The following is a 27894-nucleotide window of genomic DNA, read 5'->3' as shown; positions in this document are numbered from 1 at the left end:
AAAATTCTTTTGTTGGCTGCAGTCTTCCTTCCTGGGCAAGATCTAAAGTACATCAAGATTTACTGGTTTCCAAAGTCCAAGAAAGATTCTTATACAAGTGTTGGGATCATCTCCCAACCTCCAAAAAGAAGGAATTCAAAACCAAACTGAACAAAAAACTGGGGGATGGGGGAGAGTTTTTCATATTCAGGATTCCATTTATTAATTTAAGAAAGTTCAGAACCATGCCAAAAACAATGTTAAGAACCAGTTTCCTTTTTATTTTTTTCTCAAATATGATTATACACATTCATGTGTCTACTACGGTAAAACTCTGCACTGTTACATTAAAGATACAGTACGCTAACATTCGATTTGAGGTACTTGGAATTTATAAATGTCCTTCATAAATAATGCCATCAGTTGCTATAGTCAAGCACTGTTCCAAACACAGCTAGATTCAATTGTGTCTGAAATAACGGAGTTTAAATTTTTCATTTTTAGAAAAAAAAAAAAAAACTACCAGTGCAAAGTTACTGTAGAAATTAGAATGCATTTGTTTAAATAATATGCAGATCACCTCAAAATATATTACACTAGAAATCCAGTAATAACTTTCTTTCCCCTTTCAGTTCAGCTTGCAAGATGATATTCAGAATAATTTCAATATTGTCTGTAATATATTTTCTTTTGATCTCTGGCTCTTTATAGATACATTGGATGGCTCCAGAAGACTAAACCAATATACAGGTAGTCCATGACTTACAACCATTTGTTTAATGATTATTTAAAGTTACGACAGCACTGAAAAAAGTGACTTATAATCGGTCCCAGTACTTCTGAACCATTGCACCCGTCGTCAGATGACCATAATTCAGGCACTTGGCAACCAGCATGCATTTAAAAATGCATTGTCCCAGGGTCATGTGATTCCCATTTGCGTCAGATGACCATAATTCAGGCACTTGGCAACCAGCATGCATTTAAAAATGCATTGTCCCAGGGTCATGTGATTCCCATTTGTGGCCTTACCACAAGCAAAGTCAATGTGGGAAGCCAAATTTGCTTAACGGCTCCGTGATGCACTTAATAATCGTAATTTGCTTAACAAACATGGCAAAAAAAATAATAATCATAAAATTGGCATTACTTTAACAACCATATTGCTTAAGGACAGAAGTTCCAGCCCTGATTGTAAGTCGAAGACTACCTGTATTATAAATATATTACCCCAACAATTTAGGATACAAACTTTTTATTAAGGGGCAAAGCTTGGGGACAATTCTGTAAATCTGCCAAGTTATTTCTGCAGTACAGTTTGCTGCAAATCTTCTCATTCTGTCCACAATCTACGTAAGGTAACATAATTTGAGTTTACTGAATCCAATTTAGCTTGGATATTAACAGAGTATAGGGTCAAAGTTAATATGCCTGATCCACTGCTGCCAGCAAAACATTGAAGCATATTAAGGACCATCCAGTTCAATTTAAAAAAAAAAAAACCTTCCAGTTCAGAAACGTATTCTGCATTCAGAATACTAAATTGAGTGAAGTACAGGTAACTACATTTGTTTTATTCTATTTGGCAAGGAAAATGTAAGTATTCAAAGCTCTTTCCAAGTTGCTCCCTTGGGAGAAAGAGAGACCAAAGGCTAGATAAATACAGTCCTAAAACTCATATATCACCTTCCTAATACCATTGCTATTTATATAATTGAATCATCTTATGAATTATAAATTTCACTGTATATCTATAGAACAAAATTTGAAAGTTTCTTCATTCGTAACATGCAAAGAAAATGTTGGCTTCCATCTTTTTTTTTAATGTGTTCCGAGAGCCAATACACACACACGCACACGCACGCACACACACACACACAAAACTCATTCCAGGTAGCTTTTTCCTGATCAATATATTAGTACTCAGACTTTTCATTCTGATTTGACAGATATTTCAAGTAGTCATTTATCTTAACAGCCTCCCAAAGGAGATCTGCTTGCCCCTATTATGCCTTGCTATTAGACTAGTAGTGAAGTCAATTTTTATTCCAAGTTTTTACAAAATACCTCTTTAAAGCTGTCTTTAACTGCAGCTACCATCTTTTAATTCTTTAGTTCTCTCTGATTTTCTCAATATTTTCTAATATTTAATATATGCTCTTTTAGAATTTAGAAAGGCAGGTTATGTATGTGAAAACAATGAACTAACATTAGGAGTCGTTCCAGATTCAACTGAAAGGCATTAAAACTGCAAAAACTCACATAATACACACTATATAGTTGACTGCTTAAGGCTGCAGCTCATCACACTTACCAAGGAATTATTCCTAGAGAAGCCAGCAGAATTGATGCTTGAACAAACCTATGTAGGATCGCACACAGGGGCAATGAACATGAAAAAAAAATGCAAATATTCAGTGGTATAGATGTGATCATACACTACTGCAGAGATTTCTCATCTTGTTCAATGATTTTCTTGTGAAATTAATTAATGTTTTTAGTTCTCATTTTTTCCCCATTTGGGCTACTACAACTTAACTATCTTACTTGGAGATCTGCCTACTGCTCCATCTATTTCTCAGGAGTAATTATTTGATTTTACCGCAAAGTAAGACATGCCCGTGGCTACCATTTTTGACATATGGTGATACGTGCTGATTTCATTGGCATTGCGTTTGTGGAAAAGAGGAAACAATACACTGAAATGCAGTGAAGAACTTGAAGATAATTTAGGATTGCACTAGTATATGAGAACTATTTATAGAGGTATGTTAAAAATTTGCCCATATTTATTCTGGCAAACAGCCAACTTGTAACCAATTATGGGAAAAAGCAAAGAAGGGAAAAATCAATACATGTTTCTGTAGCCCTCTAAAAAAAGGTAGCTAAGCAACCTAGTATCAAAGACAATTCATTTCTGTCTTCAGGAATGATCACAATTATACTAATTCCAGTTTCATTGTTCATTATCCACAAATATTTCCCATAAATACCACATATTTTTTGGAATAAAACTGAGACCTTTCATACACCATGTGCTTCAGTGGGGTAAAGCTAAAAGTAGCAGTGTACATGTGCCATCTAGAGGCCGAAAGGGCACAGGGCAACTGATGTGACCTAACTCTGGAAACTGGATTTATTTCACCTTAAGGTCTTCCTTAAATCACGCCATTCACATGTTTTTATTTGGCATATCTCAAACATGTAAAATTAATTGGGTTAAGAAAAAAAATTACCTAAGAGAGGAGTATTTCCTCCCAAACAAATTATGCAGATGCTTTTATCTAGCACTTCCTGCAAGAACCTCAGGCAATATGTATGGTCTACCCAACTATCACGTTGATGTTATGATGAAAGTTAGACTGAGACTAGCTTTTTCCACAAGACATCAGGAATACGGAGCAAATCCTATGACTGAAAAGACCTTTGACCTCTGCACTGTTAGTCTAAATCCAGTATTTGAATACTTAAAAGTTGTGAGAATGTAATCATTTGCATTTCTTTGAAACGCTACTCCATACCTCTGAGAAATGTAAATAAATGTTTTTTAAATAATATTACTTGTGATGATAAAAGTATACTGTAAAAGATACAGAAGTAGCATGTGCTCTTAAAGACAGCTTCTGTTTTGTGAGTATGTTTTTTATATGCTGCACTGCTGAGACAGCTGTTACTGTTAAATTTTCTCATGTTCAAATATTATTTGGGGCACCACAGATATTTAATGAAACCAGAAATCAGGATTTCAAGTCCCAAAAATATTTACAGAGGCATTCTGCAATGGTTATGCTGTCTGAGAATTTTGGAGATTGTAGTTTGAATTCAACAAGAAACCACAAATTGGGAAAAGCTGATATAGATTGGAGATTGGAAGCATCCACAAGGATATTTGGTGGTCTGGAGGGCGAAAGCAGTGTTGAATCATCATGATGGAAGCCCCACACGTTGTTACTATACAAAGTAGAGCTTGCAATGTGACAGTGTTTTTGTTATTTTACTGAAAACTTCAGATTCTCTAGATGCCTCAGGTAGAAATTATAAAGCCACTATTCTAATAGCTAGGGCAATAAAATGTACACTGAAGTACACTGTAGTGGGATGCACTTATATTTGCTTCATTAAAAAAAACGTTTTGCAAACAGAAAACTGGGAAAATCTATTTCAGACTAATACTTAAATTATTTTTTAGACTGAAATGCATAGGGGTTGCTTTTTTGAGGCAGTGCCTTTTATTTCACAAACATGGTATTGACCTATACTCTTTTTTAAAAGCTACCTAGCAACCTGAACATTTTCCTGTTAGAAATGCAGACAGTCCAACCAATTTAAAAAAATCTGGAAAAAGAAAGGTTGACTGACATTGAAAAATCTCCAAAAGTTAAATAAGAAACATTTAAATCACAAATATCCCAGATTCTGCAGGGTTCCCAGTTCCGGGTTGCAAAAATCCCAGTTGGTATTTTTTGTTTGCTGCCGCATGGCATTTTGCAGCCCAAATTTGATAATGTTATTGTGTGTTGCACAAAACAAAGCAGTAATTTACACTTGTGCTAAAAAGTATACTTCTGTAGTCAAAGAGAGAACTACAAGCAGATTCACAAGCAGTCTTAATGATGGCATTTACACTTAACAAAGTAAGTTAAAAAATAAATAAATTATAGTTTGTTGAAGTCATAGTGTCTGATAAGTTAAACAAATACTTTGTATGAGCCTGGTGAATTTCAAATCCCCTCAATAATTCTGCTGCAACCTGTGTTAAATTACAAATACAAGGAATCCCTTTGTTACACCGGCTGGAGATAATGAAAACTATAGCATGTGGAGGGAATCAGATGAGAAAAAAATTAACATCTAGAAATTTGAGACATGTTTCAAAATTTATAATTGGATGAATAGTTATAGTCAAGTTGTATAATGTCCAGTCTACTTGCTTGTTCAAAAACAAAGCTTTCAAACCTACTTGTTTCTATTATTTAAATGTCCCACTAGTTAATTTAATATGTGAAGCATTAAAATATTTAGCTTTGAGTTCTATGGAAAAAATGTCACTGTATGGAACACTGAACAAATACATTCCATGGCAATTGCTAACAATTAAAATGCTCCAAATGTCTGTATTTTTAATACTTGGAGAAAAAAACACGTATGTTTAAAATGATATTTGGGCAAATAAAAGTCACAAAAACTCATCATTTACTTTTTGCTACACATTTTCTGACACTGGAAAAAAAACAAAAACACAAGATGCATGAAAGGCAACCAGAATAATGGCTGTTAGACTTGATTAAATGAAATGTATTTAATCCGGTGAAAAGAAAAGTAACTATCAGAGAGATTTTGTAACAGTGTAAATGTAATACTTCAGAGTAGCCTCTCCTTGTATGAAAGGCTTTAGCTGCCATCCTTCCCACCCTGCGTGCACTATGAGGATATGAGGCACTGCACCAATACGTCTGGAGAGCTACCAGCTAGGGAAGGCTTCCCAAAAGTAATCCTGGGCAAGCAAAAATTGTAATTTAAATATCAACCGCTTGCTTGAAAAAGAGCTTTCTAAAAAATGTTACAGTTAATTAAAAAGCAACTGTCCCCAAAGACCTTGAGTTTATGTTGTTGTCGGTCACAACATAAAATAAATCCAAAATTTCCAAAGCAACTCATTGCAAACCAAACTTCATATATTTTCCAATCAGTTGCTACGGTCTTCAAATGGTTGACATTTGAAGATCTCCTATGTTCCCTCAACAAAACCTCAGCCCAAACCAGTCTCAAATCTAAGTTTGAGCCACATCCTAAGGGCAAAAGACTAAAGACACATTTAATTCTGAGGTGTTCAAGAAGCCTACAGCATGGAGGAGCAAAAATAAATAAATCATAAATCAAAATGACAGGAAATAGCAGCAAAGTAGAGACCAGACAAGTAAGCCTCTTGACACACACTGCATGGAAAAAAAATGACATCTTTCTTCACTAATAAGGCATTCCATCTGTGCTAAAGCTGAACATCTTTAACACTTAATTTGCTAGTTTGATCTTGGGAGCATGTAGCAAAAGAAATACATGTAGACAATAAAAAGTACAGCAAGAGTTAAAACTGTTCACTGCATTTAGGAGTGTCCTACTTGAACTGACCATATATCTGCAGACAACAAGCTAAGCATGAAATTGGCCTGAACCAGACACGATACATCATAGAATCACACAGTGTCCTGCGAACCCACCTTTTCCTTCAAGCATAAAAAATAAGTTCTGGAATTTGCCCTCCCTGAACCCCAGTGCCATTGGTGCTGTCTGAAGAACACTGGAACTGCACCGTTACTTTGCCACATTGGACTTCTGTCATTCCTTCTTGTCCAAAATAGCTGAGTTCATTACCATCCAAAATCACACTAGCTGTATAAAAGGTATCTGGTTCGATTTGCACTGGATACTCAAACCACACGGGGAAAGTATTGCTAGATCCATCTGAGAAATACTTGCTTAAGTTTTGTCCAAGAATAACACCTTGCCGCTTGAGTTCAATCTTAGCGCTGTATTCTGCTGATCCGCAGCTGGAGCCGTAGAGTCCAAACCCAGCAATGAAAACTCTCTTGTCAACAGCAAACTGGATGCTGTCGCATCGGCCCCTGTAGCGCCACTGGTTGCTGCGATAGGCACAAGACTGGAAGCGATGACAGCGCTGTGGGACCAGGCCTTTGCGGACATTGCTCACAAACTGCAGCTCTGGTTTTTTGGCAGCTGTGTACCAAAGGAAGATATCGTTTGTTTCACTGAGGGTCAGAAGGCCGGACTGAGCAGCCCCGTTGGCGAAGTCATCCAGGGCCATGGTCGGAATACGAATGAGATAGAGCGCCTTCCCAAGCACTTTGCGCTTATTTTCAATGCTAGGAGGCAACTCTTGCCGTTGACACTCCATTTCGGCCCAATTGAGGGCAGCTTCAAAAACCACAATCTCTTTGGCGTTCAGGGTCTCCCTTTGGAGAATGCTTTCAAGGGTTTGGAAATCAATGTCACAGAAGCCTTCCGATTTCAGAGCCAGTTCGGCCTGCGCATCAATCACCTCCCAGCAACGCTCAGTCAAGTCCGGTTCTTCAAATAAGCAGCTCTGGGAAAGCAGCACACAAGCGTTTTTTGCGCTTAAGCTGGTCTCTAGGAAATTCACACAGGCCCGGGCGAGATGAGGAACAATGTACTTCTTGGCGGCATAAAGAGTTGCCAGAACCGTATCAGCAGCCAGGTCAATTTCATCACAATAAATGTATCTGTAATTAATAAATAAATATACACGTCATGCTAATATTTTAGCAGATGGGGAGGGGAAATAACATTTTTCTACATTAATGTATTCTCTCAATCACAGCTTGTACACAACATTTTAGGATGCTGACCAAATAATACTCTCCCTATTTAACAAATTCTTTGTCCTCAAAACTTGCCTGTAGGATAATTTACAATCTCTTCTGCAAATCACCAGTAGAAGGCAAACTTTAATATTTTCTTTTTTTTTCCACAATTCTGTAATAAATTGTTGACTTGCATATATTTGAGTGATGATTCTTTTATATGACTAAACTCATTTAGGCAGCAGCCATGACTTGTTTAAGCAACAGCGTAATGTATACCTTACAAATGAGTACATAATTCTCAAGACAGTTAAGGACCTGTCAGATTAAAAAAAAAAAAAGCCACCACATATATTTAAAAGTGTTACATGCTTGCATGGATGCACTAGCTATTGGTAAAAAAAGAGAGGACTTATGGTGATTTATATGGGAGGGTTTTTTTTTTTAATAACATGTAAGAAGTATAAATTCTGATAGGAACATGTTTTAAGATGTTGTTCAAAAATCTCCCCATGCATGGCTTCTTTTGTATGTCAGCCAATAAAGATGGCTGTGAGCCAACCATTTGTAGACCATAGCAACCAACTGGAAAAAAGGATTCTCCCATTTAATATTACAAATCTTTTGCATCAATTTGGTGAATAGTGTCATGGTTCTGTAACTTGCTCTGTGTAAATCAGCATATAATAGTTCCTGGCCATAGTAATACACTATTTGACTGTCCAAAATTACAATTCTGGGTTTAAGAATTGCTCTTCCCTACTTAATAATAAACAATTATTTAAATGTTTTTTTTTAAAAAAAAACTTCTACAATGCTGAATTTCTGTTTTTGTTAACCTTAGTTGACAATTCCATTTGAAACCAATGCTGGAGATCTCTCTGCCATAAATCTGAGCATGTGATACTCTTGTATATGCATATAAGCATGTATGGAAATATACCTGCCAAATCCACCTAACCTAAATAAGATAAAACATAAAATTGTATTAAATGAACCGCAAGTGGGCTTGGGGTTGTCATCTCTAAGAAGTGTGGATGTAAAGCACAGCATCAAGTCACTGCATCACTTAGTGACAATCCCGGTAATCCCAGTTCCTATCGCGACCCAAGACGTGTGGGGGTTCATTAAGTGGAAAGCAGGGCTGCAGGGAGTGAGGAAGTCCTGGGAAGTCCAGTAGAGGCTAGGGGGAGGAGAAGGTTGTGGCACCATGCAAGTGCAGGAAGAAAATGGGGTAGAGGGTGCAGTACAAGTGCAGAAAGGCCATGGGATGGAAGGTGGAGTGCAGCGGAGTGCAGGAGGCAGGATGTGCAAGTATAAAAAGGCCATGGGGTGGAGGGCACAATGTAGCATGAATGCAGGAAAACCAAGGGAACTTACCAGAATGACTTGGTGACTTTTCCTGCCAGTTTCCCCCTTGATTTTGCTTGTGGGGAAGTCAGCAGGGAAGGTCGCCAAGGTGGTTGCATGACTACGAGTCCTGCAATGTTGTAATAGTGAGCCAGGCACCAAGTCCCCAGATTGCAATCACGTGACTGCAGGAGTGCAGCACGTCCACCAGAACTCAGAAGGAACAGTCAGACATCCATTTTTTCAGTACTGCTGTAATTTTGAATAAGCACTGAACTAATGGATGTTAGCCAAAGACTACTTATAAAAACTAGCAATTAAGCTCAATTGCCTGTCAAATAAGATGCCCCATTTCTGAAATCTGCATATATGAACACTGTCTCATGCAAACAGTTCTCACACAGGAACATACACAAACTCCTCCAAAGAGGAAAATACAGGATGGAGATTGGGTAAGAGGAAACACTCATTGTACTAAAAAGGGATGGAGAAAGAAAGCGACAAAACTGGATGAAGAGAAGAAATGTGGGGAGAGGCATTCAGGCAAGGAAGGAGAGAAGCCTTGTCTGATTGTTCCAAAATGGCTAAATTTACCAAAGAAGCAACCTTTCCAAAGCAGCACTTCCAGGTGTTGTCTGCATTATTTGTACCTCATACTAATTATTTTCTTTTCAGTACATTTTTATATTCTTAATACACATCCCAATTCAAAGGTTTAATTATTTGAAAGAAAAAAAGAACCATAATATATCTGCTTGGATGGTACAAAATCCATCAGAGAAACATTCCACTGCCTTTTTGCTTTTGAATGGCTGCTGGACATCCCAAGGAAGGGAAGAAGGGAAGAAAATATTTTTGCTTTTACTTGCAACCAAAACCTCTGAGGACAGCACACAGATACCATCTTTGCAACCTGCTAATGGTAAAATAGCTGAATATACGGCAAAGTTATGCCAGTCCAGTTATCAGATCGATCCTGTCAAAGGACAATACGAATCAAGATTGGACTTTGTTTTGCTCTGAGGAAAAAGACTGATTTCGCTTTTTCGATGGATCACAGTTAACAGAAACATAGATTTAACTTTCTTATGAATGCAGCCACCATGACAGAAACAACCTAATAAAAACTGCAGCTTTAATTCCCTGCTCAACCAATTAATAAACTAAAGCTCTGGCAGCTCCATAAATTTTCCACTGTGGTGAATTAGTGTGAAAGTTACACAGGGGAGGTGGGTGGTAATAATGTTCACCACCAACAAAAGATACTTCAGCCACTCAGTCATATGGATTGTTCTGCCATAAGACAATGAAAAGACCTCTGGCTTAGGTGGCTTTAAAAAGAGGGTAAACAGGCATTCAATGCTTTTCTACATTCTTAGTTGATTTAATGGAAGCTTACTCTATTAATACTTCTGAATTCCAGGAGGAGTGAGAAGACAACAATAATTTTCTGAGTGGCTGTCAAAATTGGCAAGACACTCAATTAAATTAGTCTCCTCCCCCATTAGATATTTAATCTAGTAGAGTTCTTATAGCCCTTATCAAAATTTCAGAACACTCACGGAAGAGTATTAGGCTATCTCTATCCTAACCGACTTTTCTTCCTTGTGAATTCAAGTACTTCAGAGATCTTGTTCCATCACTGTCTACGTGCACATTTATGAGAAATGCTCCAATTTGCCCTCTCGGGGGAAGTAGCTAGACTTGAAAAGATTGTGGGGGAGGGATTCCCTAGTGAGCTGTGTTTCAAAATGCCTGCTGCAAAGTAACACTTTTTCTGATGCTTGTTATTTTCTACTTCCAAATCCCAGCCACGAAGCTAAAAGGAACATGGCAATCCGTTTGGAAGATGTGAACAGAGAGAGGATTCTTCTCTTGCAACAGCTTTGATCTTAGCTTTGCACAATCTTAACGCAATCTATAGTTGAAGTAAACATGGCCAAGTTGCACACATTTAAAACTAGCATTCTATACGTTCTGCAGATTACAATGGAAAATACGATTTGTAACAAGATTAATAGTTACAGAAAAAGATGGGAGAATCTGGTGTTGAAATTTGTTTGAGCACCACTGACTTCATAGTGGGAGGGGGGAAATGAAGATAACTATGCAACCTTTTAAACATTACTTACTACCTGGAAATGGGAAAGGCTTCAAAATGCAGTAGAAATGCCAATTTCAGGTAAGGTCTTATTAAAAAGAGTTCCACTTGTATGCCTTTTTTTTCCCTGCTTGGGCACTGATTGTTTATTTCTAGGGCAGTCCTAAACGCCACTGAATACTGATGCTGCTGTGACCTATACCTAAGACTTTTCCAGAACACAAAGTCAATGAAGTAAAAACCTCGTTAAGAGAGAAATTCACCTGATTGGAAAGTTGGGCTTTCAGTTGAACCCATGCATTCCTAAACATGAATTATTATCTGCTAAAGATGACTAGAAGATAGTGAAGATGCCTCTTTGCTAGCTTTTGTTTGATGGGGACAGCTCTGCTGTTGGGAAGTCTCCCATGGCATCCGCAGAAAGAACCCACTGTAGCAAGTGTAAAACCATGAAATGAGGCATTCTGGGCAGGGATCTAATGACACAGTTTCTCTAAGACAGACTTGATTCAGGCCCCTCAGTTATGCCTGCAGAGAGCTGATAGTCTCCCACCGTTACTCCCAATGACTGGGAAAAACCTAACACTTATATTTAAATATTACAATCACAATCAACTTTGAGAATTCTCAGTGTCTAGCCACATATCATGACACAATGACATATTATTGCTGGTTATCCTACTTTGCATAACTTCATGTTCCTCATACATTGTATGCTAACTGGTGATTACTTGATTTTAAGGAAGTTACAAAGTACTTGTTTTATTACCATCCTAGCTATTTAATTAAGACATTAACAGCTAAGGGATAGCTATCCAAAGTGGGGGGAGGGGAAATCAACTCCCACAGTGTTAAGACTTTCAGATACACCTTCTACTTGAATTTATGGAAAGCACAGTAAGAAAGCAACTTGTTTGTCTTTACATCCCACTCATCACACAAGAGAAGCAAGCCAGATGGAGTGAAGAATCGCTAAAAAAAGGGGAAAAATGCATGTTCTATCTTCAGTTCCATATTAAAATGCCTCAAATACATTTGGAGAAACAAATTGTTGTTAACATTTTAGATTTTATGCAACTGATGGGAAAAAATATTATCATTGTGGATGCATTTGACAGATTTATATAATGACAATTGCACTGAAGAGCACTATGTGCTTTACCAAAAGAAGTAGTGCAATCCTTTTCATTGTGATATATATGAAATTGTTGGTTTGGATTTTCTTTTCATGTTTTTAAACTTATCACATCCCTCCTTTTATGGATAATTTATTAACAGTTTGCCCAAAAGTTGTAAGTGACATGCAAAATGTAGTGGGAGAAAGTGGGGGAGAAAGAGAAAATACAAAATTTGCAATGTAATAAGTTTTAAAAGTAACACAGGGACCATTTTTTTTTTTTTGGAGCAAAGGTGAAGCTATTTCTTTTTATAACAATACACAACTTGTTAACACTGACATTTCTAGAGCAGACAAACTAATGCATTTCTAGTTCATTTCCAGCAACTGAAGAAGGATGCTTGCTTACTTTAGCATCGCGAGGAAAGCGGGAGGCTCCACATCTGGGATACGGATTTCATCTTTATCCTCAGCAAGCTCCCCATAAAACATTGCGTGGAACACAGAGCTCCCCACAGCTAAGACATACTGTTTTTTTCAACAAAAGGAAAATATTAGTTCATGCTATAAAACAAATCCAAACAATTAAAAAAAAAGATATACTAGAGTCACACGCGTATTAAAAAAGAAGGCCTTGTTGAAAGCAATGAAGGTTTTCACCTTTCAAAACTAAGCAGGGGAATGCTGGGTTTTTCTTTTCACCTTAAGAAATAGTTCTTCAATATATCTATGGCTTTCCTAAAAGAGCTTAAGAAATTCATGCCGAGAGCCGAGCCAAGCAGCTGTCGCATTTTGGAGCAGGCTTCTGCATCTTGTGCCCTCCGTGTCGGATGGACTATGACTGCACTCACCTCTAGCTCCCATTATTAATTACTATTATTAGAACCAAAGTCCATCATACAGCCCTTAGAAGGTGCTTGGATAAAGAAGGCTTATCAAACCCTTCTATTGTAGCAACCTTGGGTAAGACATATCTCAGATATATCTTAGGATTTTTGTAAGAATTAGAATTAGTGGTTGGGGGAAAGATGGTAGCAATCTGGAAGAACATTGGGATAAGTGTCACAAATCACACGTAAAATTCTGCAACAGATCTTCTACCAGAATTGCAAAAAGGTGTTAACTAGAAAGCAAATTATTAGAACATTTCACAGGCAATGATACTGAACAGTATTTCTAAGTATACCAGTTCCAGGATTCAAGCCCTCCATATGAATTTAAAGGAGGAATTGTAGATAGTCCCCTCACACTCCCAATGTCAGACCTGCTTCTGCAGCTGTTGCTTACTTTGTGTCCTGGTAATCGCTGGGTCCCACCTGGTGGCCCAACCACAAAATGAACATCTGCCATCAAGTCGTTGTTGAACATCACTGCATTTCTATAAACAGAAGCAATATATTAATTGGGAGTGTTTAGCGTCAAGCTTTACCTCCCAACAGAAGCAATTCATTTTGTTGGAAGCTCTTTAAAGGGTTTCATTAAAAATCAAACCGAGAAAATTAAACAGAAAGCAATGATAATTAAATATTCCAAGGTTCAGTGCTTTTAAAATAAGGATACCATTACAAAAAAAAACTTTGGGAAAAACTTTCATCAAAGTGAATGTGCCAAGCTGTGCAAACATATGAAAGTTAATAACATAGAAAATACATTTTTTTTAGGAGTGCAAACCATTATGAGGTTAAAATGGCTTGCATGAGACTATATTTTTCATTACCAAAAGACAAGAACTGCACTGCTGGAAAGGAGAAACATTTCCCCTTTTCTCAGTTTTAATGAAAGATCCTGTGCTAAGAAAACATTTCATTACACGCTGCTCCAAAACTTGTAAACTCAAGGAAGAAACAGAGACAAACTTCCTTACCTTTCTCGGATGGTGGGATAAAGTCCTTGCCAGTTGGGAGCTGGGATAATATTGTTGTTATTGATATTTTGCTGGTGATACTGCTGGATAGCAGTTGTGTTACTGTTAGCTGGTTTCTTTCGGGGGAAAATATCAGCAGCCATCTTTTTCTTCTTTTTAGTCTTCAAGGTAATGATTTCATAGCACACTGGAGGTAATTTGCTGCTGCTGCTGCTGCTGCTGCTGCTGCTGCTGCCACCGTTGCCACTGCTGCTGCTGCTGTTGCCACTACCACTGCTGCTACTACTGTTTACCTTCTTCGAGCTTTTCTTCGACCTGTTCTTAACTGTCTCTGGAAGCATCAAGAAGAAGGTGAGACATTTCATGTTCTTTCCCTTGTCATCTACCATGAGTATCCCTGTCTGTGTAAGCAGAGAGCCTTACTTGGTAAAGCAGAAGGTACGAATAAAAAGCAGCAAAGCTGAGAGATTGTGCTTCTTTTTTTTCAGCAAGGCAAGGTGACCTTTTCCAGTGTGCTGAATAAGAGATCAGCTTTTTAAGTTTGATCCAGGGCTTGACTGGTTAAACGTCTCCCCATCGTGGTTCCCAGTTTCATTTGCTTGTGCAAGCTTTTTCTCCCACCCCCCCAAAGGTCTGGAGGCTGAATCACCTGAAACTGCTCCTGCTGTGGCAAAGCAAGTAGAAGAGCAAAGACGTGCTGCCTGCTCGTCAGCTGCCTCAACTTGTGTGCTGAATGGATCTGCACACAGGAGGCATTAGAGCCCTGCAGATGGAGCCAGACAAGCAGCATCCTAGCCCAATCGCTGAAGTCACCAATAACAATTGGACTAGCAGCACAGTGACACCTATTGTAGATATACAGTGCCCAAATATTAAAGAGCCAGCTATCGCAATCGCACTTCACATTGCTTTAAAAAGTAAGAAGCAATTGCACATGCAAATGCATGTGCATTTTTACGTAAGTGCTACACTAATGAATGTGTCTTAATGCCACGCATGTTAGCAGAGAAGAAAATAATTTCAGAGAACAGCAGGATTCTGTGTTAAAAAACATCAGAAAAATATTTTCAAACAGACACAATAGCCAAATAATGCAGTACTGATTTTCTTTCCTGCATTTTTCTCCCCATAATTAAAATGATTAAATGAATTTGGTATCCATGTTAAAGCCAATTAATTTGCAGCATAAAATGGACTGATACAATTTCATCGCTCCTTCTTCAACGTAGTTTGTATTCCAGACCCTAACTGAACAGAGATGAGGTCATCACATTAGTTTTTAACTCACTATGTTTTCTGCTAACAGTCTTTGACAGACATCTCAAATCACTAAGTACAAGCTAATTAGGCAAAACTGTGCCAAATATAATTGCATAGCTTCATTGAAAAGTATCTACAAGGATAGATCAAATACAAATAAATCAAATTATTTATATATAAATTGTTTAGAGAAAAATATTTCTGTGTGCATGCAAACAGATCATATTTTCGAACTAATATAATTACACTTTTATTGTAGAGTTTGATTGCTAAAGTGGTCCAGAACATAGAGAACAGTAAAAAAATTATATAACCACTGAACAAATTATAGGATCTGCACAGATGGCCTACACTTTTAATCATATTGCTTCCCTCAAATAACAGCAGCTTAACACTGTAAGATTTGAACTGCAGAAAGAGCTACTGTGAATATTCAAGCAGAGGCAGAAGGACAGCACTTCCACATATAACAGGATGTCACACAATAAGACAAGAGAAGGCCATGTGGCTAAGTTAAGGACAGATTCTGTTCCTGCAACCAAAACGAGGAGTCCTAGACACAGGAGTTGGATCCTCCTTGCAGCATATGCTTCATCATATTTTAATTTCTCTCTGTAATGTATCACTGAATGAAGGAAGCATACAAAGAGATAACGCTGTATGGAATGAAAACCAGAAAGGGGAGGGGGGGGGAAACTAGGCGAAGAAATGCCGTTTGAACAAATAGCACTTTGGCTTCCGTAGAGGCTAGCTGTTTTACTCTTAGCATCTTAATGCTACAGTACTTATTAACGTAAATGTAATACCCTACATTTCAAATGTGAACCTGTATAGGTAGTCCTTGACTTACAACAGTTCATTTAGTGGCCGTTCAAGGTTACAACGGCACTGAAAAAAAAGTGACTTCTGACCGTTTCTCACACTTACGAGCATTACAGCAACCCCATGGTCATGTGATCAAAATTCAGACGCCTGGCAACGGACTCTCATTTCGGATGGTGGCAGTGCTCCCAGATCATGTGATGACCTTTTGCGACTTCTGACAAGCAAAGTCAATGGGGAAGTCAGACTCACTTAACAACCGTTTTATTAACTTAACAACTGCAATGATTCACTTAACATCTGTGGCTGTTGTAACTTTAAACGGTCATCTAAGTGAACTGTTGTAAGTTGAGGACTACCTGTGCATGCTGGTTGCCAGGTGCCTGAATTCTGATATGACGATGTTGCAACAGTCAAATGTGTGAAAAATGGTCATATGTCAGTGCTACTGCAACTTCAAATGGTCACTAAACGAATATTTGTAAGTTGAAGACTACCTGTACCACATTTAGAACAGAATATAGACTGGACATATTTTTTAGCAATGGATATCACTATCCAATCCATAAATCTAAAATATTAATTTATTAAATTAAATCCATTTTTAGAGTGATTGATGGAATATTAAGAAAATGCACATCTGTTGTGGTTATAATATTGTTTTTGTGGGCTGTTATTGTGGGTAAAATAGGAGGAGGAAAGGTATGTTGGCCACCTTGAGTTATTATAAAGTAATAAAGGTGGGATAAAAATCTAATAAATAGATTACAAATAGTGAATGGAATCACAACAGACTCTCTCTTCTAAACTGAAATTTAATCCTGCTAAGATAAGAAATTCTTCCAGTCAGCAGAGTAACCAATCTAGAAATAATAAGAGAATGTTCCCCTTGAGAACATGGATTTTTCACTTGGATTCAGCTTTGACACTTTAGATGACACCCAATATCAAAAATACATCAGTCATTACACATATAAGGAGGGAAGATCTTGCTATGGTAGAACATGCACAAGCTACATGTCAACATTGTACACGTACATTGATTCATTTTAAAAATCAGTTCAATGTGTTTTTTTATTGATTGGTGTTGGGTTTCAGGAACATATCAGTAACCTATCTTTTTCCAGGCCCAATTCAAAGTGCTAGTTATGACCTTTGAAACTTCACATGGCTTAAGATGAAGGATCTTGAAGTACTATTTTTCATACATGACCCTGCCAAATATTAAGAGGATTTCAAAATGATTATGCCACATGTCACAACAAAAAAGTGCTTTTTGCTTATGTTGTCAAAACTCTACAATTCCATATCTGAAAGTCTGTCCTTCCTTTTTTTGAATTTCTGCCATCACAGGCTTATGATCTTTCTGTTCAGAATTTATTTTCTTTTGGAAGCAGGGAGTGAATATTTTTAAAATAGATTTGTTTTCCCGTTAATATAATATTTAAGATTCACCAAGTGTACTCTTTTGATCGCCCTTTTTTTTCAATCATTTAACTTCAACTACTTTCAGAACTTTCATTTTACATATATTAGGCTATGTTAAAAAGATGATGTATTTCTAAAAGGCTTTGCATACTAATTGTAAAATAACTTTCTCCTGATTTCTCTAATCAATATCTTTTGATGTGTTTCTACTCTTTATATGTTCCCAATCAGCCTGGATGCTTTTTTCTTAATTCTGTATTTCAATCTGACATCTAAAATAACCTCAGTCTATATGTTAGGTTATAGTTCCCTCTATGTATCCTGACTTTTCATCCATCATTTTTTTGTATTAGTTCCCACACTGTTCCCTTTCTTCTGAACAGGTCCACATAATTGTCTGGGGTGCCTCCTTTAGAAATATCCATGTCACACTTGGAAAACTTGAGTGACACAAATATGAAACTTTCAGAATTAAAGCTGATCGTAGACTAATTAGCTTACAATGATTCTCTTCCACAAGACAGCGCCAACTGGAATAGAATAATATTTTTAAGTCTCATTATTATGCTGCATGATTCTACCAGAATAAGAATGTACTTATTCTTTCCATTGTGTATTTGACAAAATTGCCAGGAAACACTTATAGTGCTAGTTTTATGCATAATTTGTTTCCTGACAATACAATTAAGGGGAAAGACAAACTATTAATTTCAGAAACAAATATTGGAACAACCAGATTTCGTCTATGTAACTTGAGAATTATTTTCATTAAAGTCCATAGACATTTTAAAGCAGCAGTAGTCATCTCTTTCACTTCAGGTGTTTTAAGATATAGCCAATTCTATGGAATTAGCGCCTCAGTAGGTGTACATAGGAGAGCACCATTAGAGAAAAGAGTCATTTTTCAAACCACAAACCATTACACTAGACTGTAATTCAATTGAATTTATCATATTCAAAATAATATCCATATATTATTTTAGGAAAAGACTATTCAGAAATACTGCCACTAATTACACATAATTTACATCTTAACTGATGCAAAATATCAATTAAATTTGAAAGGCTCCTTATGACAATAAAGATACCTAAAATCCTTGGCCTACAGCCATTTATTTAGTGGATGTTCAAAATTATGACACCACTGAAAAAAGCAACTTACATCACTTTTAAGTCCTGACTTAAGATGTGCCTTAAGCCTTTGAGCTTATGACCATTGCAGCATCGTGTGATTGCAATGTTTAACAACTTGTTTAACAACTGTGGGTGATTCACTTAACGATGGTGGCAAAAAGATTGTAAAATCAGGTGTGGTCACATGATGCCTCACTTAATGACTGCTTAACAATCAGAAGTTGAGGACCATCTGAATAAGTGTAATACATGCACAATATTGAAATTAAACGTAGGAAGTCTTATTCTGTTGTGAGCCTAATTAGGTTTGGTGAGGGTAGTAGTAGTAAAGAACTGCATATAGCTCAAGCTAGTGGGAGCAATGAGTGGGATAATCTTTCAAAAATCTGCAAAACACTACCATACTTTGCCTTTATAGGCCACTTTTATACATAGCCCCTGCCATTATTATTTTCATCAATAACATCAAAATGTTATTGTTATTTCTAACAGAATCCTGCAATACAACAGATTCCAGATATGGATGAGAAAAAGGAATTGTATTATTTATTAAGATGTACATTTATACAGAACTGTTTAGAAATTAATCACAAAATTGCCAGTGCTAATTTTAAGTTTCAGGCAATACTTAGCTGGTGTGTACGATACACAACTAACCAGATTGCTAAAGGGATATTCTCATGTATTACCATGCTAAAGTTAGGTCTATGATTTCAGAACTAAACATTGGCTGAAAGCTTCTAACTATTACTCTTATTGTGGCCTTTCATATTTCTAATTCCTTTGGATAAGCAAATAGTACCAATACTTCTAATAAGAGATGTTTGTGTGATAGGATGAATGTGGTCCCCTTGTTAGAATTGTTTTCTACGTTTAATATGTTATCTATATGGATGTTTACTTTTTGTATACATTATATTATTTTAAATTGTGAACCACACAAGAGTCATTTGGAGTCTAAATAAATGGCAACTGTTCTACCTTCAGGCTCCAGCAGAGGGAGGAAAATTGCATTATTCCATTAGTTCTGCTGAAATACCAATCAATTCTGTTTGGGTTTTTTTTTCTGAACTCGGTTCCATCTGGGTCTGTATTTTTGAATATAAGGGAGAGAGAGTTGTTTTCAAAGCCATTTTGGGAGCGTACAATGCTATCTATTATAACTCCACAAGCATTACTTTTTAAATTGCATAAACTAGAGGACTGTTCATTCCCTGCATTAATACTTATATTCTTATTAGCATTGCAATAGATGCAAAAAAATGCTAACACTTTTCAGGAGGCATTTGGAACATGTAAAATATAGTGTATTTAGTGTTTTCAACTAAATAAGGGCCTATAGTAAAATTAAGGGAGTCAGCTTGGTGTGGTGCTTAAAGCATCAGGCTAGAAAATGGGAGAAGGCCCAAAGTTGAGTAATTTTGGGCCAATCACTCTTTCCAGCATTAAGAAGATAAGGACAAACCACTGTTGAAATCTATCACAAAAGCTGCAGACAGTCTTGGTAGTCACTAGGAGTCAACACTAACTCAAAGACATAAACATAAAAGTGTTTTATATTGTCCCAAGACTGCTATTTTAATTAAAGCCTTGTACAGTAGAATTCTTTTACTTTCTGATGCTGTAGATCAGGGGTGTCAAACTGCCAGCCCACGGGCCAGTTGCATCATACGGAGGCCACGCCCACCCCAGCTCCGGCAATGCAAAACAAGTCACGATACGTAACGACACGTCACATGACGAGTTTGACACCCATGCTGTAGATTTTTATGCAATCCTAAATCTAGAAGTAAATCACTGAGCTCAATGTAATTTCTTCTGAGTAGACATGTCTACAATGCATCATTATTAGACAAATCTTTGTTGTTGGTTTTCTTGGTGTGTTTGGAAGGTGATACAGAAAATATATGATGCCCCTTTATTATCATAATTCTTAATATTTTGTTGAATATTATTATCTTGATATTCAGTGTGCTCTGAGCTCTAACATGCACTAAAAATACAAAGATTGTTAGCATGGGCTATTTTGAATTCTACTGTATGCATGCACTCTATGTATGTTGTTGTGTCTTATTATTCTAATGTTAAAATTCAAGGATAAGTAATCCCCTCCCTTTTTGCAGCCCTGCACCTGTGCATTAGAACAGCAAATAAATCCCAAAGGACAACATGCTTGTGTCTGTTTGCAAGCTGCAAAAAATGTATTGCTTGATTTGTAGACAAGATAGTGGCAAGTCCTAGAAAAAAATTAAAGAAATTTGAACAATAACAAAGATAGCCGCATAGAAATGGAAGATAGTACATCATGAACCCAATTGTTTTGTTTATCTGCAGGTTTGGGAAAGGTGTTAATTGAAAGGGATGTGAATGAGATTGCCAACTGCTCTGTTAATTTACTGGATCAACACCTCCAAGTTTTTTTTTTAAAGCACTGAAGATATGTTTCCAATGACACATTCTAATTTCAACTGACTAATTTTAGTAGGTGATAGCAGAGCTGGTTTCTCATTATTTTTTATTAAAATTTGTTTAATGTTTTAAAAATAAACATTGTTGCCAAATTTTTATGCAAATCAGTGTGTAGGTAGTAGTAAATGTAGAATGTCAATCTACACATTCTTATGGTATTCAAGTAAAAACTAGGAAACAGCAGGCAGGGGTATCTATGGGATTAACTGCTTTCATCAAAAATGCCAAAAAAGGCATTGCAATGCAAATTCCACCCCTTCTATAACTGGCAGGCACATTTACTCAACAGGTTACTGATAGCAAATAATCCAAACCAATTTGTTGAACCTGAAATAGTGATCAAATGCAATCTACACTGTGAGACCAATTTTATTCCTAGTTTGGTTTTCTTATTTTTATATTTAATTCAGTTATCATTTTATAAAAATTCTGTTAACTATTCTTTGCAATCTTGAACATAAAGATTAAACCAGAAACTTTCCTTCTGGGCCTAATGGAAAGAAAACTGGGGGGAAAAATGGGAACTCTGATTTTATATATGGCGACGGCAGCAAGACTGTTCTATGCACAAAAGTGGAAAGATGCCTTGATTCCCACCATGGACGAATGGTTACAAAAGCTGATGGAATTAACAGAGATGGCCAAATTGACTGCGCTGATAAAAAAAAAAAAGAACGTAAGTAATTTTGTTTCTACTAGGAAAGTGCTTCTGGACTTTGTGCTTGAAGTGGAAAAAAATGATATCATGATTTTGGGTTTTATCGATTAGACTGATTTGCCGATACAGAAATGGCTAGTGCATACTACTATAGAAATGTAAAAAGTTGAGATTTGATTAATGTCTGATTTTACTGCAACAGAGAGTCAGAAGTCAATGCCTTTTGTCCCCCCCCCCCTTTCTTCACACCTTTTTTGTTTTCCCTTTTTCTACTGTTGTCCCCTACTGTTTGCTTTTGTATTCTCACATTTTATGTTATAAATGAATAAAACATAATAAAAAAACTATTTTTGCGATCTTTAATTCCCCTCCCCTTCCTCTACTCTACATATTCTCTCATCTTCTTCCTGTAAATATACATACATATGCAAAAAGAGACAATTTAAAAGTAGAAATTATGCCTCCAAAAACATAGTTATACATAAGTTCTTGTAACATGTAAGACAGGCTTTGTGATTTCATTAGTAAATCATGGTTGAACAATTCATTGGGATTCATATTAATTGATGTATAAAGCATAATGTACAACCACACAAAGCTTAGGTTTGTGCAACACACCAAGACACATAGAAGCCAACATCATGACAATGTATAGTGAAACCTGGAAAGAAAGTGAGCACGTAGTAAGAGGAATTAAGAAGAAGGACTCGGGGTGACATGATAGCAGTGTTCCAATATCTCAGGGGCTGCCACAAAAAAAAGGAAGTCAAACTATTCTCCAAAGCACCTGAATGCAGGACAAGAAGCAATGGATGAAAATTAATCAAAGAGAGAAACAACCTAGAACTAAGGAGAAATTTCCTGACCGAATAATCAATCAGTGGAACAACCTGCCTCCAGAAGTTGTGAATGCTCCAACCCTGGAAGTTTTTAAGAAGAGACTGGACAGCCATTTGTTTGAAATAGTGTATAAGGTTTCCTACCTGAGCAGGGGGTTGGACTAGAAGACCTCCAAGGTCCCTTCCAACTCTGTCGTTCTGTTCTGTTCTAAACGTCTACAGTGCATGTCTACAATGTCTTATCTGCAGTTATTCCAACTTTTTCAGGGACATAGGTCTCAAGTATGGGTTGTATACAAAAGGCCTCTCCATAATTGAGATCCCTGATCTGGACATACATATAAAATGGGGCTTATGTGAAAGGAACATTTGCAGAAGGAGTCTTGCAATCTTTATTGGTAGAGTTCAAATCCCCCTCCCCTCTCCCCTGCCCAGAAAACTAGGACTAATTTGCTGCAGTTATTGCCACATTATAGCCTAAGCAAGATTAATTATAATTTAAAATGCTTGTCAACTTGACATTTTTGCAAAGTCAGAATGTGTGTGTGTAAAATCACTGCCCTGTATCCCCAGAATGTCCTTTCCTCTTAACCCCCCCACTCCATGGTGGGATTCAAATGCCTGAACAACCGGTTCTCTGTGTGGATGCCACTTCCAGAAGTCCATTCTGAGCCAAGAAGGCCTCCCAGAACGGCACACCAGAAGTGTGTGGACACCACTTCCGGATGTCCGTTCTAAGCTGGAGAGGCTTCCCAGGCCCAGAATGGACTTCCAGAAGTGGCATCCATGCACTTTCAGCGGTCCGTTCTGGGCCTTGCGAAAAAGATTTGAAGAAGTCAACAAAAAATTAGCTACCGGTTCGGTAAACGGTGCAAACTAGCTGAATCCCACCATTGCCCCTACTCCCAATAGGAACAATTCAGTTTGCCATGCTGCTAAGAGGAAGAGAGGAAACAAACGGAGCTAATACCCTTGTCCCTGATTCCCATCCAGAAAGAGAATAAGTAGAAAGAGCTGACAGCAACTAAATGTTTCTTTGAATGTATGAGAAAGGAACAGTGATGGAAGACAGTAGAAGACAAAACAGCTAATAGCTCTTCCCTCGCTCACTTTCTGGACAGCACAGAAGCTGGGAAATAGCAATGAGATCAATTACAGAATACAGAATAATAGTATTGGAACGAATCTTGGAGGTCTTCTAGTCCAAACCCCTACTCAAGCAGGAGACCCTATACCCTATATACAATATACCATTGTATATAGCTATATAAATAGCTATCCAATCTTTTCTTTAAAATCCCCAGTGACAGAGCACCCACAACTTTTGGAGGCAACCCATTCCATTGGTTATTTGTTCTCACAGTCACAAAATTTCTCCTTAGTGCTAAGTTGCATCTGTTGATAAGTTTCCATCGATTACTTACTGTCCTGCCCTTAAGTGTTTGGAAGACCTTCTCTTTGTCAGACTAAATATACCTAGTTTTAGTCTCCAGTCCCCTAATAATCTTTTTTGCACTTCTCTCCATCCTTTTTAGAGTTCCAACTTCTTCTTTTGTATTGTGGTAAGCAAAACTAGATGCAGTATTCCAAGTGTGGTCTTACCAAAACAATATAAAATGGTATTAATACTTCCCATGACCTTGATATTATCCCTCTGTTGCTGCAGCCTAGGACTCTACTGGCTTTTTTTGGCAGCTATAGCATACTGCTGGCTCATATTTAGTGGTTGCCACTAGAACTCCTAGGTCCTTCTCACAGTTACTGCTGTTAAGAGTCATGTACCACCTATTCTATACCTCTTCATTTGGTTTTTCTTGATTTCATGAACTACCCTGTAATATGACAATTATTCAAGTTTATTGTTTAGCCTCTAATGCAGAAGAAGAGAAAGTCAATGAATCTTATGATCCAGTTCAATTTGAAACCAACAGAACATGCAAATATGATATGCTTCTTGTGGCTGGAAATCAAAATACAAAGTTGGAAATAATATGGAAGAAAAATTGTTAGATTGCATGGCCTAGGAAATTGACATGAAGTAGAAGAATGACTTCTCAATTTTTGCAAATCCAATGATGGATTTCAAAGTTTTTCAAAAACCAAATGATATCTACTATATATGAACATCACCAGATGCAGTGCAAAGAAATCAAGCTGACCGTAATTATCAGTACAAAGTGATCGAAGAGCTCACTTATAACAACAAACATGTAGTTGGGGTTTGACAGTAGAACCAATCATGCACTGGTCATGGGTAAGTTCCAGTCCAAGTGAAAGCGGCAGAAGAAAGCCAACCCATTTCAATTATTTTCAGGGAAAACATCAGGAATCACATTGGAAGTCCTGAACCTAACTGATAGGGAACCAGAGAAATTGTGGAATGAAATCAATGAAATAAAGATGAATGTGAAGAGAGATTGTCAAAGACCAAAAAACGGAAGAATGCAAACTGGATGTAAAACAAACTGGAAACTGCCAAAAAGAAAAGCCAAAACCAAGAAATATAAAAATCTCTGGAACGAATATTATAAAGAGTTTCAAAGAGATGATAGAAAAGACAAAATACAGTATTACAATATCTGAAAAGATACTGAAGATGCAAACGAGACATGAAAAAAGAAAAAAAAAGTCAAAATGATATATTGAAGGATGCCAATGGACAGATAATAACTGATTCTAAGAAGATCAAACAAAGATGGCAGGGGTATACTGAAATTCTGTACATAAGAGGTGTCAGCATCCAAAATATCTCAAAAGATATTCCTTACTTATAATAAATTCAGTATGGGAAGATGGCATCTCATTATCCTCATCTCAAATCTATACATAGGCCAAAAAGCCACAGAAAGGAGAAAACATTGACCCTCAAAAGTTGCTGAATTACAATGTCCAGCACATATGACAGTGCCAATATAATTCCATTCTGATTAGTGCTGCCAGATCTGGATTACACAATGCTGGAAAAAATACTAGTGTATGCCAGAAAATAGATACAGAAAATTCATAACCCTTAGTGATCACTTGGATTTTAGCAGCCCAGTGCTAGTAGGATTGACCTAGCTTTTCCCTAACATATTAATTTCTATGGCCTAGCCTTCACTAATATGTTCAACCTATACTGGAGCAGAAAATGGTGAGTCAATTACTATTACGCCTAATAATTATATCTACATACCAAACAACCAAATACCAATATGAAAAAAGGGTTTTGGGGTATTTTTTTTCCTTAACATGCTAGCTTTCTGTGTGCAGCAGAGATGAAGGTAAGTCACTACTGGTACATAGGTTTTCCTTGCTTCATGTGTATTCACTTTATTTGAAAAAAAAAAAGATGCTAGTATGAGTTTTGTGTTGACATATTGCAGTTAATTTGCATCAAGGATCTGGAAACATGGTTTCTTTCCACCATAAGTGTTTGAAAATTTTCCCGCCAAACTCCTTTATGTTCTTACACTTACCCTACAGTTTGTACTGTTATTCTAGTTGTGCATCCTACCTTTTACTTATTTCTGTACTTGTAATAGCCACTACTCTAGGTCAAAGTTGTCATCAACTATTTTTCCAACACCCTTACCTTAACTGAATAGAAACAAAGTTGGGCATATAAAACTGTGTTAAAACTGGTGAACTATCCTCATCCCTAGGACAAGATTTTAATTTGGGTGTATCTATTGTGGCCAATATCATAATAATGCTGGTACATAAATGGCAACCGTTTCTTGGATTAGTCCCTACAGTTTTCTTGGCAAGTTTTCAGAAGTAATTTGCAATGGACTCCTCCGTAGGACTAAGAAAGAATGACTGCCCCAAGGTCACCAAAGGCAGGACTAGAATGCACAGTCTCCCAGTTTCTAGCTCAATGCCTTAAGCACTACATCAAATCGCTTTTCATACTAGAAATACAACTGTGAAAAAGATGGAGAAACTGCTTTTACTGAACACACAAAATGAGACAAGGAAGAAAACGTGTTTACCAGCCTAGTGCTTAAAATAAGGCTCTAAAAACGTACAAACACGTCAATACATTTGTATAACGAATGACACCATTTTTTTCCACTAGTTTTGTGTCTGGCTTTATGTAAAGCAGGGGTGTCAACTGGCAGCCCACAAGCTGGATGTGTCACAGGCCATGTCCACCCCCGATCTGCAAAAGTAAGAAACGTCATGATACGTCACGATACATTACATGACGTGATCAAGTTTGACACCTGGATGTAAAGTTTTGGGAGAAACGTAACCCTGGAATGTACCGCAGGATGGGAAAACAGCAGCCCTGATGGTATTGCTGATTATGCAGGTCGTCCTCATTGAACGACCATTCATTCAGCAACCATTCAAAGTTATGATAGTGCTAAAATTGTGGTGACCTTATAACTCAGTGGTTCTCAACCTGTGGGTCGGGACCCCATTTGGGGTCGAATGACCATTTCACGGGGGTCGCCAAACAAGGCTGTCCGCCATTTTTTTCCCCTTTTCTTTGGCCACGCCTTTGGTACCCGGTGATGTATAAGTGGTTGGGGGTCACCACAACATGGGGAACTGTATTATGGGGTCGCGGCATTAGAAAGGTTGAGAACCACTGTTATAACTGGATATCATAATTGCAGCAGTCACAGCATCCCGGTAGTTGCCAGCTTACAACTGCAACAGGTGAGGCAAACACTGATCACGTGATCACCATTTGCCATCCTCACTGCCAACTTCTGGAAGACAAAATCAATGGGGAAGCCAGCAGGATGGCCACTGGAATTGCTGCAACTGCCATTATATACTGGCCGGGTCACGTGATGTGCTTTTACAACCGCACCTTTAATCATAGGCTTGCCAGCCCCAATCACCGCTGTTAAGCCAGGGCTACCTGTAATGCCCAGAAAGGATAGCTAGGGGCAGTGCATCTGGGAGCTGCAGATCATCAATCAGTGTCAGGCTACTTCCCACGCACAGATTTTTTTTTTTCTTTCCCAAATCTGGTTTCATTCTATCACATCTGATAGAACCGCAAGCAGCTTTTGCTTGCCACCTTGTCCCTGTTCGGCAAGACCTGCACGGGAAGTTCCCATCTGCAGCTTCACCCAAGATGAGCCTGACCGAAGGAAAACTAGGCCTGGCGGACAAAAATAAACTGAAGAAGCGCCCCCAAAGGGAAGGCAGCGAGGCCTCCTGCTCCCCAGAGGAGCTATCCCCGGCCTTCACTCCCCTGTCCCCCATCCTGTAGACCGCCAGGATCGACCTGCCCCCTCCGCCGCAGCATCCCAAGCCCCGCCATTTTCCGGCCAAGCCAAGCCAAGCCAGGCCTCGCCTCCTCGCTCTTCTCCGCACACTCCCGCAGACGCCGCCCGAGATTTCCCCGAGCCAAGGGCGGGCAGGGGAAAACCGGGGCGCACGCCAGCCCACCTCCGCAACTTACCATGTCGCGGCCCCGCCGCCCTCCTCCTCCTCTTTTCCCGCAGACGGCAGGTCCCTTCCCCGGGCAGAGGGGGGAAGGGCTGGCAGGGTTCGCCAGCGGGAGCGCGCCCGCCATCTGCACGTGCCC

The 27894-nt window shown here is 37.9% G+C and overlaps 1 protein-coding gene across 2 annotated transcripts; it reads right to left on the bottom strand.

Annotated features, from left to right (window-relative positions):
* Nucleotides 1-234: 234 nt before the first annotated feature.
* BTBD3 (BTB domain containing 3) lies at nt 235-27894 on the bottom strand. 2 transcript variants are annotated; one of them, XM_039320466.1, is made up of 5 exons: nt 27769-27894; nt 13752-14082; nt 13175-13265; nt 12297-12415; nt 235-7238 (listed from the first exon to the last, which is right to left on the bottom strand). In XM_039320466.1, exons 2-5 carry the CDS (start codon nt 13892-13894, stop codon nt 6206-6208), a joined length of 1386 nt encoding a protein of 461 aa, XP_039176400.1. In that variant the 5' UTR covers nt 13895-14082; nt 27769-27894; the 3' UTR covers nt 235-6205. The 2 variants fall into 2 exon arrangements, with proteins under 2 accessions (XP_039176400.1, XP_039176399.1); XM_039320465.1 differs by lacking the exon at nt 27769-27894 and having other exon boundaries at nt 13752-21670.

The sequence above is a fragment of the Crotalus tigris genome, unplaced genomic scaffold, assembly GCF_016545835.1.
Source record: "Crotalus tigris isolate CLP2741 ecotype Arizona unplaced genomic scaffold, ASM1654583v1 scf7180000023639.2272817, whole genome shotgun sequence".
Taxonomy (NCBI): domain Eukaryota; kingdom Metazoa; phylum Chordata; class Lepidosauria; order Squamata; family Viperidae; genus Crotalus; species Crotalus tigris.
Note: the sequence above shows the minus strand (reverse complement) of the source record. Positions and strands in the feature narration are given on the sequence as shown.

Excerpts from the sequence above, each read along its gene's own strand:
- BTBD3 (XM_039320465.1), bottom strand. The coding sequence starts at position 14,140 with ATGGTAGATGACAAGGGAAAGAACATGAAATGTCTCACCTTCTTCTTG. Across the intron at positions 12,416-13,174 it reads AGCGATTACCAGGACACAAA|TATGTCTTAGCTGTGGGGAG; the intron begins GTAAGCAACAGC and ends TGAAAAAAACAG. Across the intron at positions 7,239-12,296 it reads GCTTTCCTCGCGATGCTAAA|ATACATTTATTGTGATGAAA; the intron begins GTAAGCAAGCAT and ends TATTAATTACAG.